The sequence below is a fragment of the Octopus sinensis genome, linkage group LG1, assembly GCF_006345805.1.
Source record: "Octopus sinensis linkage group LG1, ASM634580v1, whole genome shotgun sequence".
NCBI lineage: Eukaryota > Metazoa > Mollusca > Cephalopoda > Octopoda > Octopodidae > Octopus > Octopus sinensis.
In genome coordinates this window covers 42,873,540-42,891,831 of record NC_042997.1, presented here as the reverse complement: position 1 = coordinate 42,891,831, position 18,292 = coordinate 42,873,540, and the positions used below count along the sequence as shown (strand labels likewise).

The following is an 18,292-nucleotide window of genomic DNA, read 5'->3' as shown; positions in this document are numbered from 1 at the left end:
AGTAAGATGGTTGTCAAAAGGCCTGAGCATTGAAAGACTGGTGAATTTGTGGGAACCATTAATCAACTTTCTCATGTTCAAGAGTCAGATGACTCATTACAAATCCAAGAAGCAAACTGATACAGCTAAGAAAATTTTGGAAAGACTTTCCCAGTTTAAATCAAAAATATTCTACATAGGCGCAGGAGTGGGTGTGTGGTAAGTAGCTTGCTTACCAACCACATGGTTCTGGGTTCAGTACCACTGCATGGCACCTTGGGCAAGTGTCTTCTACTCTAGCCTATATGGGGAAATTAAAATTTTGGAAAAAACAGTTAAAAAAAAAAGATTGGCATCATTTGAAATTTTAACACCACCGTTCCTACATCAGAATGCATTGCTTCATGCATTGCCCATCTTGAAGGTTTTCATGTAGACTTTGAGAAAAGATACAATGATTTATTAAAGATGGATTATCCACTCTGGTTTGTAGACCTAGAAGATTATGAGCCAGGAGATGAAAATTTTGAGGTGGCTGAAATGTTGGACTTGAAAGAGAATATGAAACTGAGAAGAAGAGTTGAAAAAGGGGGTGTCTTTGCCTACATATCGATAAAGGGATCACACCCAAATATTTTTCGACATGTAGCAAGCATCATTTCTTTCCCTACCACATGGATGGTGGAATCTGCATTTTCATCTGTTGTAGATATTTTAAGTAGAAAAAGAAATAAATTAGATGTCAACAGCAGAGGAACTATCAGACTCAGACTAAATGAGTTCATTAAAATTGATTATGATATCTTGTGTGAGAAACACCAGTATCAAGCTAGTCACTAGCTGAATGGACTCAAAAGGAATGACTTTATGAAAAATGATTTTGATATCTGGTGTTTATCTTTTGTTTTCTAAAATAAATTTAAAAGTGTAAATAGACTATTTTGTCTTTTCATTAAGTATTTTAATGTGAAAATAGAACAGCATAAAGTAAAAGTAGAAGTGGTCCCTAGAAATTTTTTCAAGTAAAAAATGGTCCCTGGGCTGAAAAAGGTTGGGAACTACTGCCCTATAGCAGTAGCTATCAATGTGACAAATCCTAGGACCCCTTAAGATAGATATTAACAAAATTTGTTGACATTTTCCCACTCTTCGTTATTGAGAACACAGTAGAGTTTGCATCCCATGGAAATTATGTTTATAAAATTGAAATCCCTTTTAAATACTATTGATTACAGGAATTTGCCTGCCTTTTTTTCAATCCTCATATTCCTCCTACTATAATAAATACGCAGTCATAGGAGCACAACTAAAGAGTTTATTCTTGAGTAATTTATCTACAGCAAGTCGGCCTGCCAAAGCCCATTCCTCACCAACTGTATACAAAGGAAGAGTTGATAGTGTCTCCAGAACAAGTTAAAAGGGCTAAACAAAGCCCTTTCATCACCAGCCATGTATAAAAGAGATGAGTTGACTAATTACTGCAAACAATGAAACATTCTACTCCACTTTCCTATTCATGGAACTGATGTTTTAGCTCCAGCTTGGCCCTAATTCAGTAATCCTATGAGCAGAAGTATTCCACGTGTAACGCATGTTGGCTAGATCATAAGATCACGAGTTCAATTCCTGGACTAAGCAGCATACTGTGTCCTTCATTTCATACTTGTTCCAGTCCCCTCATCTGCAGTGAGCACCATCAGTGTGATGTTGCAGATCTCTTCTCTAGTTCTCACATGCTGGATGTCCCACAGGATCAAAATTGAGGTGTAGGGTGTCTCACAGGATGGCTATGTTTGCAATTAGCATAAGCAATTAAAGCAATTAGTGACAGTATAAATGTAACCAAGCCTTACATGCTCATGAGTAGTGGTTGGATGTAATATACTTAATAGCGGATGTAAGACTACATTGTCTAATGAGCCCTTCTTCGGTAACATAGTAGGTATTAATTGACAGAGATTTAGTTGTTAGTTTTAGAAGATCAAATGAGTGTGTAAAGTGAAAGTTATCCCCCTCTTGTATCTACTGAAAGAGTAGAGGATTTTGCCTTGTGTGTATACACTATACACACACACTCATAACCTCCTCATATATATATATGTGAGTGTGTGTATATATTATATATATATATATATATATATATATATATATATATATATATACATACACACACACAGAAGTTGTGCGATAAATAGCTTGCTTACCAACCACATGGTTCTGGGATCAGTTCCACTGCATGGTACCTTGGGCAAGTGTCTTCTACTATAGCCCCAGGCCGACCAATGCCTTGTGAGTGGATTTGGTAGATGGAAACTGAAAGAAGCCCATATATATATATCATCATCATCGTTTAATGTCCGTTTTTCATGAAATCTCTAATGCCATCTGCATAAAAAACTGCTGGATCATATTTGAAAGCTGCTTCATAGAAATTGCTTTTCTGAACTGTTGCAACTGCTCTTCGCTCTGCAGTGGAGATCCTATACTTTGAAAGCCATGCATACCTCTGTTCATCCCTTTGAGATGCTCTGGTTTTTGTAGTGCGCAGTCTGTTCATTTCTTGGTATGGTTCCATTTCTGCCGCTGTCTCTCTTTCCCTGGACCAAGACATTCTTTTTGATGACCCTGACATTGTGGACAAATTTGACACCTTCGTTCTTGGCATGGTTATATACGTATACAGAAATACACAGGTGCAGAAGAAAGTAAACAATAAAAATAACTGGGTAACGGAAATTATATTTCTGAATATGAAAGGCAAAAAAGAAATAAGAAATTTTTATGGAAAATAAAGAGTTGTACAGGTTGAAGCCAAATTTGTCACTTAGTGAACCAAAGAGCCGGTATTGAAGGTACCAGAAAAAAGCCATTAACAAGAAAACACAAAACCGTTGCAAAAGTAAATATGAAATTTTTAGGGAAATTAACTAAGTGTATATGGATTGAAGTGAAGTTTATGAAATTACTTTCATCAGTAAATTATGTATGAAATTACTTTCATCAGTAATTGTGAACTTCTTTCTGTCAATAATTTATTGTTGTTATTTGTAAATAGCGATTGAAAATTTACGGTGAAAACAATAAAAGTGGAAACAATATGGATAGAGCAATATAGATAGAGAGAAGTGGGTAGAGAGATATAAATGTTACTGACTCTAGAAAACCAGAAGTTGATATTTTTTTTAAACTTTCAAAGACGTGAATCTAATATAAAAAGTAATATTGTTTTTTGTTTTTTTTATGACCAATGGATGTAAAGGAGACAATCAATTTCAGAAAGTTACTTCACAAAGAGTTACCTCCCTTTCTCATGTAACCCAGGAACGGGTGTTTTCTGTCCCCAGGGGGCCCAGTATTCATTATGCGAAAAATTTTAAGAGTCTAAAACCATCCCTTGAACGTAAGTAATGTATGTTCCCAGTTTGTAGAAAATCAGTTGAAAAATACGGCTGTTATAATCTTTTGCACACACACACACAAAACAGGATTTATATTGTAGATGTTTAATTTTGGGGAAACTTTATTTCGATGAGGTGTATGTTATACACATACATATGTGTGTGTGTGTGTATTAAAGAAAGCAAAAAATGAAACAAAAATTATAGTGTTTAGTATGTTGGCAACAGGAATTTCTGTACATCATCTCCCTCTTTCTTTCACATACCCACTCTTTCTCTCTCTTTTATTATTACTCCCACTGCCACCATCAACACTACTTCTTTTAAGAAAACATCAACTCTCTCTAAATTTCTTTGTCTCTCTCCCTCTCTCTCTCTCTCTCTCTCTCTCTTTCTGTCTTAGCCACCACTCTCACCGTCTCTATATGCCTACTATTACTCTCACCCCAGCATGAAGAAAAGTAGGAGTGTCATTGAATAGTGGGAGAGGAGTCCAAGTGTGACACACTGACACACAGAAATCAGTTTTTCACATTTATTATATATATATAGCTAGATATGTAGATTTATTCTAGTGCTGCTTCCAGTGATAAGTGTTTCATTCGATTGTGATGCTCACTGACATCTTTCCATGGGCCTGAATAGGCAATCGGAACCCATTTCAGTATATATTTTCAATAAAATTCTTTGATTACATGGATCGCTGTCAGTTTATTATCCCTATGAGCTCGTTTCTCGTTATAACACTACATACAAAAGACGAAGATGATTTTGTAGCCTCAAAGAAAACATAGTCTAAAAATTGTTTAAAACTTTGACAATCCTGGTTGAGAATATAAACTCTTTGTTTTCACTTAGTGTTTCCTGAATGCATTTTGAACATTGATTCTACATCTGTCTTTAGCTTTTCATTAGTGTGTCTAGTTTTACAAATACGATAATTTAAATTTTTCCTTTTTTTATATAATCAAAACTTTAAAGTGTATTAAATAACATTTTTCGCTCAAGAACTGAAACGCATACAACATATTCTTTATTAATTCATGCATAATTCATTTTTATCTCATTTTTATATTGTGTATTGAATTAGATGTGCATATAACTGAGGAGTATTTTGTTTTAGAGTTTTGTGAATATGATTTTCTATCATAAATTTTGTCTGGGTTGTCATCATACTTCTTATGCCTTCACTCCAAATTAATATTGATTTCAAATTTTGGCACAATGCCAGCAATTTAAGTGGAGGGAGGAAGTCAATTACATTGAGCCCAAAAGGATGAAAAGCAAAATCAACCTCAGTGGAATTTTAATTCAGAATGTAAGAACAGCTGAAATGCCACTAAGTATTTTGCCTGGTGTGCTAATAATTCTGCCTTCTCTTTAGTTAGTGATTAGTCACTTGTAAGATCATTCCAATATTCTTTTGTAAATGTTCTTGAATCCCTATTTTCTTGAGATATGTATTCAAGATCTGTATCTCCAAATTACACCTTCATCACTGCTAATTTCATCATCTGTTGAAGCTAGTTCATTATTTGGTAGCCAGAGGATTTGCATTGTGTCATCATATAGGTTCAAATAGATAATCTTGTGTATATTCTTTGCAGGAAATCTATGTCCTCTTTTCTTGACATGTCATGACATGTTGCATGAGCTTTGTAAACAAAAGGCTCATTCAAATGATACCATTTGTTTCGAGTTCATTGCTTGAATATGTTCGGGCTGTATATTGTTCAGTCAACTTGAGGATTGTTACGTTAATTGGAAATAGTTGAGGGTTGACACACGAAGGGCATCTAATCATACAAAATCTGCCTCAGTTAATTCTCACTCTTGCAAGCATGTTAAAGTGGACATTAAAATGGTGAAGATCATATGAAAAGAAAAATACAAAAACAAATTATTAATATTCATTTCTATAAAAGATGTGGATAATAGATAGCAAAATAGTGTATTCTTAAATAATGTTCTTATGCTTGTTGTTGTTGTCTGTGTGAAGGGCACTAGCCTATTGCAGGTAACTTTCCAAGGAGTTTTGCTTCTATTTTCCAATGAAAGTTAACTTGTTAATTAGAACTGCCTAACCTTTAGGCTAAACAAGATTTTTACAGTCAATATCAGTTCCTGCCTGCATCTAATTGTCCCTTACTGTATCCATTAAGCCAATTGGTTAAAGAGCAATGCACTTTGGTTTTTTTTTAATGTGTGCAGACATCTACAAATATATTGTAGCCAAAATGTCTGCTTTGGGATGCATCAGTATTTTGATAATTGTTCAAATGTTGCTTTAATATTTTAGAAAGTCATTAACCCCAGTTAGGAAAAACTTAACACATTACATTACTTTTCCTTTTAATCAAAGTATAATATTTTTGGATTTTGATATGTGATATTAGAAATCAGTTGACAAGGGAAACCAATTAATGCTGCAAAGTAACACGCTATAAGCATTGTGTTTATGCTTCTAATATTCTTTTCATCATCATTGTCATCATCATTTTTGTGGAGGCGCAATGGCCCAGTGGTTAGGGCAGCGGACTCGCGGTCATAGGATCGCGGTTTCGATTCCCAGACCGGGCATTTTGAGTGTTTATTGAGCGAAAACACCTAAAAGCTCCACGAGGCTCCGGCAGGGGATGGTGGTTATCCCTGCTGTACTCTTTCACCACAACTTTCTCTCACTCTTACTTCCTGTTTCAGTTGTACCTGTATTTCAAAGGGCCGGCCTTGTCACTCTCTGTGTCACGCTGAATATCCCCGAGAACTACGTTAAGGGTACACGTGTCTGTGGAGTGCTCAGCCACTTACACGTTAATTTCACGAGCAGGCTGTTCCGTTGATTCGGATCAACCGGAACCCTCGTCGTCGTAACCGACGGAGTGCTTCCCCCATCATCACATCATTTTTATGCTCAGTTTTCTATGCTTGCATGGATCAGACGGAATTCATTGAGGCAGATTTTCCCCAGTTGAGCATATTTTCATGGAAGATTACAAACAAACAACACTGCTTGTGTAACATTGATGCTTACAGCTATTACATGATGCCAAAACGAAGACATGCATAATAGGCTTTTTTCAATTTCTGTCTATAAAATCCAAATCCCCCTCACAAGTCTTTGGTTGGCACGAGGCTGTAATAAGACACTTGTCCAGGTTGCCATGCAGTGGGCTTGAACCTGAAACCATACAGCTAAGAAGCACTTAACCATACAGTCATATCTGCATCTATAGCCATACTTGTGCCTATAGATAGTAAATTGTAATAGGATGCTATAACACACTTTGTAGAACTAGAAATAACAGCCAGCAAATTATTGACATTTTTTTTTCTTTCTCAAAGATTCCTTTATTCATGTGTGTGTTGTTGATTAGACTGTGGCTTATTTTTATTGACAAGGAGTAATGGTCAATGCAGTCAACCTTCAATCTTATTTTGTAAACTCTGGAGAAAGACGAAAAGCAAAAATTCCAGGTGGAATTTGAGTGTGGTGAACTGCAATATATATACTTTTAAATGAGTTTCAATAGTAAAGTCACACCCACTTCGTGTTAATAATATTTGGGTTTTAGTCTTTGACCTGAATGTAAATCGCGTGCTTTACATAAATACTGTTTGTAGCCTCATGTGTAAATGCAGCTGGAAGGGTATCTGGCTGTAGAAAATCTACCTCATTAAATTCCATCTGACCCTTGCAAACACGATTAACTGGATGTTAAAACGCCACTGCCAAAGGAGTAATTTTTGTTTTCACATGCATTCAATGTATGTTTGTTTGCAACACTGATTTTCATATAAACTGAGGAAGGATATGTCCAATTTGCTCTACATAGTCAATCACATGTGTGTGTGTGTGCATGTACTGTGAATTTCAATCTTAGAACAAACAAGAAAGCATTTAGCTATTGTACTGCACTGTCATTTTTATGATAACCATTTATCAGGAATCGAATCACTTTCTTAATTACCTTCTTTTTCTTTCTTAAAAACAAAATATCAGTCAATTTGACAAGGAACAAATTTAATATTTTCATAAGAATACAAAACAATGCACATTAAGAAGGAAAACTTATATTTATTAAAACTAACATGTTGGGAAACGATTAAATATGTAATATCTCTAAAAATAATCTTGTTTCTCAAGCTTATCAATAAATTACTACTTGTTGTGTCTTTTCCTGGTACTAGAGCTGAGTGAAGTGATTTTGCTTGAGTTGATAGTGGTTGATTGAGAAGGTAAGTTTAGGAGTGGCCCAACTCATCCTAAACAGCTGTCTATCACTTTTTTTTTTTTTTTTGTATAAATTACAGATGGGTCTCTATATATTTTCCCCTCTATAAATTTTCTCTGCAAAAAAAATCAATCTTGTACCTCTTGAAGGAATCCTTATAGTGCAGTGTTAAATCATTAACAAATCTAGCTTTAATTGCTTTTATTTGGGTTATTACACTCTGGCAAAGGAATTTGCTAAAAAAAAAAGGCAAACAAAATTCTCATTTCCTTACCACTACAAATTTGGGGTTTCGTGCCGATTTGGAAAGCAATTATTTTTGTTGACATTTTCTTTATTTTTTATATATACACGCACACACACACACATATGTATACATATATGTGTGTGTGTGTGTGTGTATGCATGTCTGTATATATGCACACACTGTATGTACATATGTGTGTATGTATATACAAATGTTCAGTGTTGTAGCCAGTTCCCACTATAATAATAAACTTATCTCTTCATATGCATATATCTGTTTTCCTTTGTGTGCACAGATGCATATATAGGCATACACCCACCTATATTTATGTGCACATTTTAGTGTGTGAGGGTGTGAATTTTTGGGGGCAAGCAAAGACTTCTTTCAAACCTTGTATTTTATATTTGGTATGTGGTAGTAGAACAAAATGGATTTTGCTATTCAAAACCTTAATCCTATATTATTACTTGCTTTAGACATTTTTGCTCATTCATTTCTTCTTCTTTTTTTTTTTTTTTTCAATGCTCTTTATTTATATTTATTTTGATTTATTATTGTTATTGCAATTCTGATAGACTGTTGCACTAGTCATAGATGAAACAGATGAAACTCTGAATAGAGCCGACAACTGGTCTAACATCTGTAGCATTTAGGAAGTCTGATGTCATCTGGTATTTGTCCTTGGTGGTTTCAAGATTTTTTCATTACTTTTACTCTTATTGTTTCTTTTAAAAAGCTCTATTTAGTGTTAAATTTTTTTCTTTTTTCTCATATTTATTTATTTTTGTTTTGAAGACAGCTCAATTCATACAAGAACACTCCCCCATCCTTCCAAATGAAAATTATCTTCCTTTGAGTACAGCACATTCAAAGAAAATTTTTTTTCTTTTTTATTTAAGAAAAACAAAATCAGTCTTTCTCGTGGTGTATTATTATTATTATTATTTTTTAAAAAGTAAATCACCTGGAAAATATTCAATTAAAGAAAAAAAATTGATGTTATAAACCTTTATAAAAAGGAGACAACAAAAGCTTAAACCTTTATTTCAGTAAAAAATCAAAGAATATCATTTCTATAATTTGACCTACTTATGGTGTTTTTGTTACATTTCTTACGAGGGATGTAAATTCTTAGTTTGTACGACATTGCTATTGCAATCCTGGTAGCAGATTAGTAATAGTTGCAGAATTATCAATGCAATGTTATGTCAGATTATAGCCATTAATCTAATAAAATAAGAAAGGACATGCAATGCTAGTTACTTTGATATAAAGTTCTATAGCTTTTAGTAGATAAGTCAAATATTTTCCTGAATACAGAGTTAGATAGCTTTCCTAAACAGCCTACTACATATTCCTCACAACTAGATGAACTGAGATGATGTAGAATTAATTATCTTAGTCTGAGACAATGAAATACCTGCAGTGCATATATGAATTCTTGATTCATATATTTGTTGGCTAATATCTTGTCCAGCTGGCCCAGAATAATTCACAAATCCTTGATAATTTACTAGCAGCCAATCTTGTTAATAAAACAAGAATTTATAGAAAAGTATTTTATTATATGTTTGATGGTGTTTTGAAATCGGATATATTTGATATTATCTGTGATGGCAGAAGCAGTAGCATGTTGGTGCTAAAAATGCTACATAGCATTTACTTTTATTTGTTAATATTCTGAATTGCTCGGTTGACTTTGGTTTTCAAAGTTTTTTTTTTTTTTTACATTTTTCTTTTTGTTACTCTTTATCTTAAAGCAGAGGTTGTCAATGCTTCTTTTATTGAAACTACTAAAGATTTTGAATAACATATCTTTGATAGCTAGCTTTTTTTTCTTTTTAACTTTTCATATTTATAAAGTAAAAAAAAATAAAATTGTCATCAAATATATTTATATAAGAAGTAAGTTGTAGGCTTTATTCTTATCACAAAAACACTGCTGTAATTTATTTAATGGCACTTTCTAGAGGAGGGAAAGATTGACTTTTATAATAAGTGAATTTTCTACAATATTTCTGTTATCAAGATCCATCATTTGCATCCTTTGAGATGTATGGGACTTAATTCAATAAAATGCATGATTTTTAACATTGTTTCTCTACAACAAATTCATGCTGACTTTCATATACTTATTAAGAGCTACTCACACTTTGCACTGAGAAACCTAATTTCATTTTACATGTGTGTATACTTCATGCAGTTTTTTCATAATATTTACTCACATTATTGTATGTGTCTACTCAGTTTGAAATATTTATAATGATTTGATCTTAAAACCTGTCAGACTCACATTGTATTAAGCTTAACTTAATCATTCATTTCTTTGGGATTGTTAAAATACATGTCAGTATTTCTACTTGAACAAAGTTTGAGCACATGTATTTCTTACCATTATCTCTGGGAATATATTAAATAAGAGAAGACAGCCATTTTGATGTTGTTATTTAAATGTTGTCAGTAAAACATTGCTCATTTGGCTGTTAATTATATGAGAGCGGTTTCTTTATTTCTGAAGATCATGCAGAAGAGAGGAAAGCTCTCCAGTGACTATGTGAACTGATCCTTGGTGTTACAGGGCTTTTTCTTCTTGCCTGTGCTTAGTATAGTAGTTCTCTTTAGTCACAGTCTAGTATAGTAGTATAGTAGTTCTCTTTAGCCACAGTTGCTTGGTAGTCTAAGACAGCTGCAATGTCCAGCAAGCTGTAAGTTTTACACTAGAGTGGTATTCTTCTAGCTGAGTTGATTGACAGGGCTTGAGAGCTCCAGCAACTCTTGAGTTCCTGGAAGGGTGTCAAAGAGCACACCAGACTGCCTGACTGACTCCTTGAATTGCCGTTGAGGTTGACTTCTCCAGCCTTTTCTTTTCCCAGTGCACCAAGGGCTCACAAGTGGTTGAAGGCTCACAAAACTTATGAATACATAAATTCAGCAGATGTAGATTTATTTACAGCAGAATAATTCAAATTTCGATTCTTGTTAGAATTTTTTAGTGTTGTTGGTACAGTCTGACTGCATTAGTTTTACATTTTATTAGTATAAAAAGAAAACAAAACTCTTATCTTTTAAGGCCTAACTGCTATAAAAGTGGGGCTTTGAAGGGTTTCATAAGTTTTATGGTCAGAATGGGCACAATCAAATCTGAAGTCCAAGTTTTAGGTAGTGTAACGGTGGTAACAAATATATTAATAATGCATTCTAACTTTGATACAGCTGAATTTTAGAAGTGGGGAATGTAATCCATTTTATTGTCTAAAGCACATGACTAGTACAGGCATCTTTCACATTATGGAAATAGTGTTTTGACAATTTTGCCATAATGTAAAATCCTGTAATATAACCTATTTTTTTCCCATTGACTACTTTATTTTGCATAACAAAGAAGCCAATAAGAAAACAGGTTTCATGTTATGGAATTTGACATTACAGTAAAATTTTCAAGGACTCAATGATTGGATAATATGGCTGGATGTTTGTTCTTATTTTATTAAAATTGGAACGATAAAAGGCAAAGACAACCCTGGCAAAATTTTAATGACCCATACCAGAATGGAAAACAGGTGTTAAATGAACAGGTTGTAGCCAAATACTACAAATAGCTCAGTTTTCCCTGAAGCTATGGTAAAAGGCATTTTACCCATGATGCCTTGCTATGTTATTGAACTTGGGGCCTTTTGATTATCATTTCAGGAGCCAAAGTATAATCTTTTCTTCTCTAGGCACGAGGCCTGAAATTTTTGGGGAGGTGGGGCCAGTCAATTAGATTGACCACAGTATGCAACTGGTACTAAATTTATCAACCCCGAAAGGATGAAAGGCAAAATCAACCTCAGTGGAATTTGAACTCAGAACATAGTGGCAGACAAAATACCTATTTCTTTATTACCCACAAGGGGCTAAACATAGAGGGGACAAACAAGGACAGACATAGGTATTAAGTCGATTACGTTGACCCCAGTGCGTAATTGGTACTTAATTTATCGACCCCGAAAGGATGAAAGGCAAAGTCAACCTCAGTGGAATTTGAACTCAGAACATAGTGACAAACAAAATACCGCTAAGCATTTCACCCAGCATGCTAACGTTCCTGCCAGCTCGCCACCTTAAGAGCCAAAGTATAATGAATTAAAAAAAATATTTGGCAGACATTGATCTAGCTAATGAATAAAGCCGTATCATTTACTTTCATCTTACAATTTTTATATTCGTTGGTAATTATTCCCTTTATTCTTGGTTGTTGGATGTTTACTTAAAGTTGCTTGAGTATAACTTTCATCATCATCATCGTTTAACGTCCGTTCTCCATGCTAGCATGGGTTGGACGGTTCGACAGGGGATCTGGGAAGCCAGAAGGCTGCACCAGGCTCCAGTCTTATCTGGCAATGTTTCTACAGCTGGATGCCCTTCCTAACGCCAACCACTCCGTGAGTGTAGTGGGTGCTTTTTACGTGCCACCTGCACTGGTGCCAGGCAAGGCTGGCATTGGCCACGGTCGGATTGGTGCATTTTACGTGCCACCGGCACAGAAGCCAGTCGAGGCGGCACTGGCTTCAGCTGGTGCTTTTTACGTGCCACTGGCACGGAAGCCAGTCGAGGCGGCGCTGGCATCGGCCACGATTTGGATAGTGCTTTTTACGTATCTCCAGTCCAGGGGTCCTGGCATCTGCCGGGTGCCAGTCATAGGATTGGTTCAATTTCGATTTCGATTTCACTTGCCCCAACATGTCTTCGCAAGCAGAGGTGGTTGGCATAGGTGCCTGTCGTCGGATGAGGTTCGATATCGACTTCGCTTGCCTCAACAGGTCTTTGTGTGTCCAAGGGAGGAAGGGCATGCATAAGTGGGCTGGACTCACTTGTCCTGCCTGGTCTTTTCACGCACAGCATATTTCCAAAGGTCTCGGTCGCTGGTCATTTCCTCAGTGAGACCTAAAGTTCGAAGGTCGTGCTTCACCACCTCGTCCCAGGTTTTCCTGGGTCTACCTCTTCCACGGGTTCCCTCCACTGCTAGGGATTGGCACTTTTTCACACACCTATCTTCATCCATTCTCGCCACATGACCATACCAGCGCAATCGTCTTTCTTGCACACCACAACTGATGCTTCTTAGGTCCAACATTTCTCTCAGGGTACTAACACTGTCGAGTATGCACTAATGCTCTGTCGAGTATGCACAACTTTATGTGCAACTTTAAAGATATATTTAAAACCTTTTCCATACTAATCTAGTATTACATCTTAGTAAACAGGTTTCAGATAGTCTTGATTCTAAGAACAAAAGGTTTGCACAAGAATTCTTTTACACTTTATTTATTTGCTGCAGCCTTCCCGTATTCTTCTACCTTTATACGTATTGATCACTAGAACCTTTTAGACCTCAATTCATTTGTACCCAGCTCTTCTTACAAATCATTTTAGAAGTCTCATAAAAACTGGTAACTATATGATACCAAATTAACCTTTATATTTCGATATCCCGTATCAGTTATTCAGCCTAACTAAGCTCCCCAACACTTATTAAATTCACTTTGTTAAAGCTAACCAAACTTTGACATTGAAATATTTATAGATTGCAGCTACTGGTTTTTGTGTCTGTCTCAAAAGGATTTTAAGTAATTGTAAGAGGTATCAAGAGAATTTATCTGGGGCATAACTAATAATATTCTGAATCATTATAAAGTATTTTCCTTGTCATTATTGGAGATCTTTGGAGTGTTACTAAAGGTGATTGATTGTGCTTACCATATGGTAGGGGTGGGGCATGATTTGTTGTTTCTTTTTTGCTATATCTGTTACTATCTTTGCTAATTGGTGTTGGGTAAAAGTTGAAGCCATTTCAGTGAGATGACTGCAAAAAATGAATGAAGAGTACCATAGTATTGATACTACTTATAATAATTTTTTTTAAATCAATATTTGCTGTTTAATTAGGACTCTAGCTGCAACCATGACATACATGTTGGAGTTGACTTAGAGATTATGGTAAATGGCAAGATTTAATTTTTACTCCCCTGTCTAAATATCACAGGTATACTTGGGTTTTGCAGAGAGTGAGTAGCAGTTGGAGGTGAAGTGTTTTCTGTTTCTGACAAGGAAAGCCAGTATTTATGATATCATTTCAGCTATGATGAGGATGTATTTGCCAAGTAAGATCTTCAGTGATGTTGCGCCCTGGCACTTGTAGCAGCCATGCGGGATGTAGTTGTGTAGTGTTTTGTTTAGGGTGGTGTAAAGTGAAATAATGTTTTCTTGATATGTACAGTGATTGTGCTTTTGATGAAGACAAATTAACATGAGCCACCCATTGGATGATATTTTCAAGGTGTTTCTTCTTCCTGGAGTATTGTGCAAATTTGATGAGATTTCTTGATAAAGATGGTACTTGGATGTGGAAGTTTATTGAATAATGAAGGTTTGTTGATGTTTGTGTGGAAGATTATTGAAGACAAAAACCAAAGTCTGGAGCATACCAGAGTTGATAGTATGGGTCAGTGACAGTTCCATTTGCACATATTGTAATGCAGTGATCTGACAGAAGTCAAGTGACAGACAGTTTTTCATTAGATTTCTCTGCCAGACAAAGTTGAAAGCTTTACTAATACTGAGAGTACCTACACTTGTTTTCACCAAGTTACAGTTAGTGTCCATCTCAGTTTCTATCTCAACAGTTTCTATCTTCCTTATTTCATTCAAATAGCTCAGTTTTCCCTGAAGCTTTGATAAAAGGCATTTACCCACGATGCCTTGCTATGTTATTGAACCTGGGGCCTTTTGATTGCAAAACAAACTTCTTAACCACTCTCCATTCTGCAAAAACACAACAAATATATATATATATATATAAAATAAATATAAGAGAGTGGTCACTATATTGCTCACTCTAGCACCAGTTAATCCAAAAGGTTTCAACCACGAAAATACATGTTTCCCATGAAAGCCAGTACGACTGTTAGCTCACACGGACAGGGCAAGTAAAAAATAACTATTTTGTTATTTTTTACTTGCCCTGTCCGTGTGAGCTAACAGTCGTACTGGCTTTCATGGGAAACATGTATTTTCGTGGTTGAAACCTTTTGGATTAACTGGTGCTAGAGTGAGCAATATAGTGACCACTCTCTTATATTTATTTTGTAAAAATATTATAATATGTTATAAAATATTATAATAATCCAGGTTTCTCGTAGCACTAGGCCACTTGGTGTTGAATAAATATACTATTAAATTAGTATCTAATTCTCTCACCCTTATTAATTAATTATATATATATATATATATATATATATATATATATATATATAATATATATATATATATATATATATATTATATATATATATATATTACTCAGTCAAGTGGTGTTACATGTTACTTGATGAACTCACTAGTACCAGTGCCACAACAAAATACACTTTGTAAAGCAGTTGGCATTACGAAGGGCATCCAGCCCTAGAGACCAGGTCAAACTGCACGACCCATGCCATCCACCAGGAAGACAAATGCTAAATGATGATGAGATGAATATATATATATATATATAAACATACATACACACACACAGACACTTATTTGTAGACCCAAAAATCTGTATAGTGTTGAAAATATTTAGCACTCATTTTATATCACACTAGGAAATGAATAATCTGATCATGTTTAAAGAGTGGTAATTTCATTCCGCGTTGCCTAAAACTCGTGGTCAAAGTAAATAAAATTTCATTTTGTAAAACCTCTTTTGTTGTATTATTTGCTAAATTAAGAAAGAAACATAAAAACAAAAATTAATTCATTGCTTCCTGTTTAACGCAGCCATTATGATGTGAAGTTCATGAGTTTTGATAAATTTTATATTCCCTGGGGAGAATAGAAATCTGTTGATTGTAGACTTTGGTCTGAGGGAGAAAATTGCTCTCTACAAGGGAGGTGCACATTCAAAACATTGGATTCTATCCCAAGTCACGAACTGCGCATTCTAATGCATAAATAAGTACTATTTTGTAAGAGCACACTTAAACAGGAAGTAATATATTCAAATTTATGCAAACTCATGTACTTCACTCTATAATTTTACTGATAAACAACCACCAGTTTCCTCAGGCTGTATTTTTTTTTTTATTACCTTTGCATTGTAATGGTTTCTTAAGTATAAGACCAAGTTCTTTTTCTCTTTTGTCAGAGGAGTGCTTTCATCATTAGTTTAATGTCCACTTTACCATGCTTTCACGAATTAGATGGAATTCACTGAAGCACATTTTCTATGGCTGGATGCCATTCTTGCCATCAACACTTACCTGTTTCCAGGCAAAGTTATATTTTCTTATGGTTGGGTATGTTTATACAGACTACTGGAAACAAGGGACATCACCTGGATGACAGTGAAGGTCATTTATAATTATTGTATGTCAAGACGAGGTGACACACAGACACATTTGCACAACAGGCTTCTGTCAGTTTCTGTCTATCATATTCACTCACAAAGCTTTGACTGACCCAGGGCTATAGTAGAAGACACTTTCCTAAGGTGTCATACAATGGGACTGAACCTGAAACCACATGGTTGGGAAATGAACTTCTTAATCACATAGCCATCCCTACTCTTCTGAATTCAGTTTAGTATGTTGCCAGTATTTCATCATCTCTAGAGAAATGGTGTAATTTGGCTTTGACCATGTTTGAACATTAAATGCCAAACAACAATGGAATGTTATCTTGTATTCTATCATTTCGGTTTTTTTGCCACCATAATAATGGTAATAATGGTAATGATGTCTTATGAATTCAGCATTGCTTTTTCCATCTGACTGTCATGAAGCAAAAAGTAAGATTGAGACTTAGAAGAGGGATGAAACTGAGAATTGCTAAAGGATTCCTTTCAGTCTTCCATTGTTCTTATTTAGACATGACACTAATTTTGGTAGAAAGCAGCATATAATCAGTCAAATTGATCCATTAACAGTATTTTTTTAAAAATTATCCTAGAGAAGTAGGCACAGGAGTGGTTGTGTGGTAAGTAGCTTGCTAACCAACCACATGGTTCCGGGTTCAGTCCCACTGTATGGTATCTTGGGCAAGTGTCTTCTGCTATAGCCCCGGGCGGACCAATGCCTTGTGAGTGGATTTGGTAGACGGAAACTGAAAGAAGCCTGTTGTATATATGTATATATACATATGCATGTTTGTGTGTCTGTGTTTGTCCCCCTAGCATTGCTTGACAACTGATGCTGGTGTGTTTACGTCCCCGTCACTTAGCGGTTCGGCAAAAAGAGACCGATAGAATAAGTACTGGGCTTACAAAGAATAAGTCCCGGGGTCGATTTGCTCGACTAAAGGCGGTGCTCCAGCATGGCCGCAGTCAAATGACTGAAACAAGTGAAAGAGTAAAAAAGAGTAAGTGAAATATAAAGTTGACTGCAGCTGGATTTGAACTGAGAAACCTGGACATTCTGAGTTGAAACACTGATAATGAATGATGATACTGTTATATAAGCCAACAGAATGTAGGACTGTGCTTTTTTTCCTTTTTTTTTTTTCTATCTATATGTGCATTGGTTTGCAACATATCTGAGATCTTCTCTCCTGATGGTTACTAAAATATTTGCTGCTGTAGTTAGTCAGGCCCTGCTGACCTTATTTGAGTCTCATTGTCTGTTTTTTGGGGTTTTTTTCAGTTTTGTCTTTGAAAGGTCATCAATTCAAAGCAGTTGAAACAATGATAGATTCCTTTCTTTTCATTTGCTATCTCTGTTTACAAGAACTCATTTGATCCTCATAGACAAAGGATGGCTTCATTTGCACAGTATATGTACATTGCCATATAATTTTCTCTATTGTTTCACTTCTGTTATTTGCTTTGTCATTTGTTACTAAGTAGAAACCACAGGTGTGTGCACACATACATGTGCACCCTCGCACGCACACACACACACACACACACACACACACACACACACACACCACACACACACATGCAAACTTTTAATTTCTTTGTTCAATTTTTCTTCCTTGTTTTTCATCAGTTCAAAGGGCACCAGTGTCACAAGCATTCTGCTGTTACTTAGGCAATGGCTTAACTTTCAATATCCAGTACACCTACATAGGCAAAAGATGCCAAAAACAAAAGAAAAGGAAACAATATTATGGAAAAAAAAAAAGACAAAATTATTGAAATGATTAAAATTTACTAAATAGTAAATTGTTACATTAATGTAATTACGACATTTGTTTTTCTAAGGATTCTCATTGAGTTTTAAGTAAATCTTGTTTTTTACGTCTTTGACATGTTATCATTCTTTCGGTAGAAATACATTAATTGGTTCAGTAGAAATCTTTATATATAAAAGTGAGGTTGTGTGCTGTCTGTTTCCTACGATTTAGATTCCTAACTACTCCCACATTTTGCGGTGCAGTTTAACCAAAACCGGGTATCTTATAGTCGTGATTCATAT

General features: G+C 35.2%; 2 protein-coding genes across 4 annotated transcripts in view; both read left to right on the top strand.

The window, feature by feature from the left end:
• The window catches only part of LOC115209167 (SCAN domain-containing protein 3-like), a 1,415-nt gene extending 596 nt beyond the window's left edge, over nt 1-819 (top strand). The window contains exons 1-2 of the mRNA XM_029777436.1: nt 1-83; nt 473-819. The exon at nt 1-83 is cut by the window's left edge and continues 596 nt beyond it. Coding sequence (XP_029633296.1) covers nt 1-83; nt 473-819 — 430 coding nt within the window. The remainder of the gene's footprint in view (nt 84-472) is intronic.
• The window catches only part of LOC115216434, a 254,983-nt gene that overhangs the window by 52,467 nt on the left and 184,224 nt on the right, over nt 1-18,292 (top strand). The gene's annotated exons all lie outside the window — the stretch shown is intronic.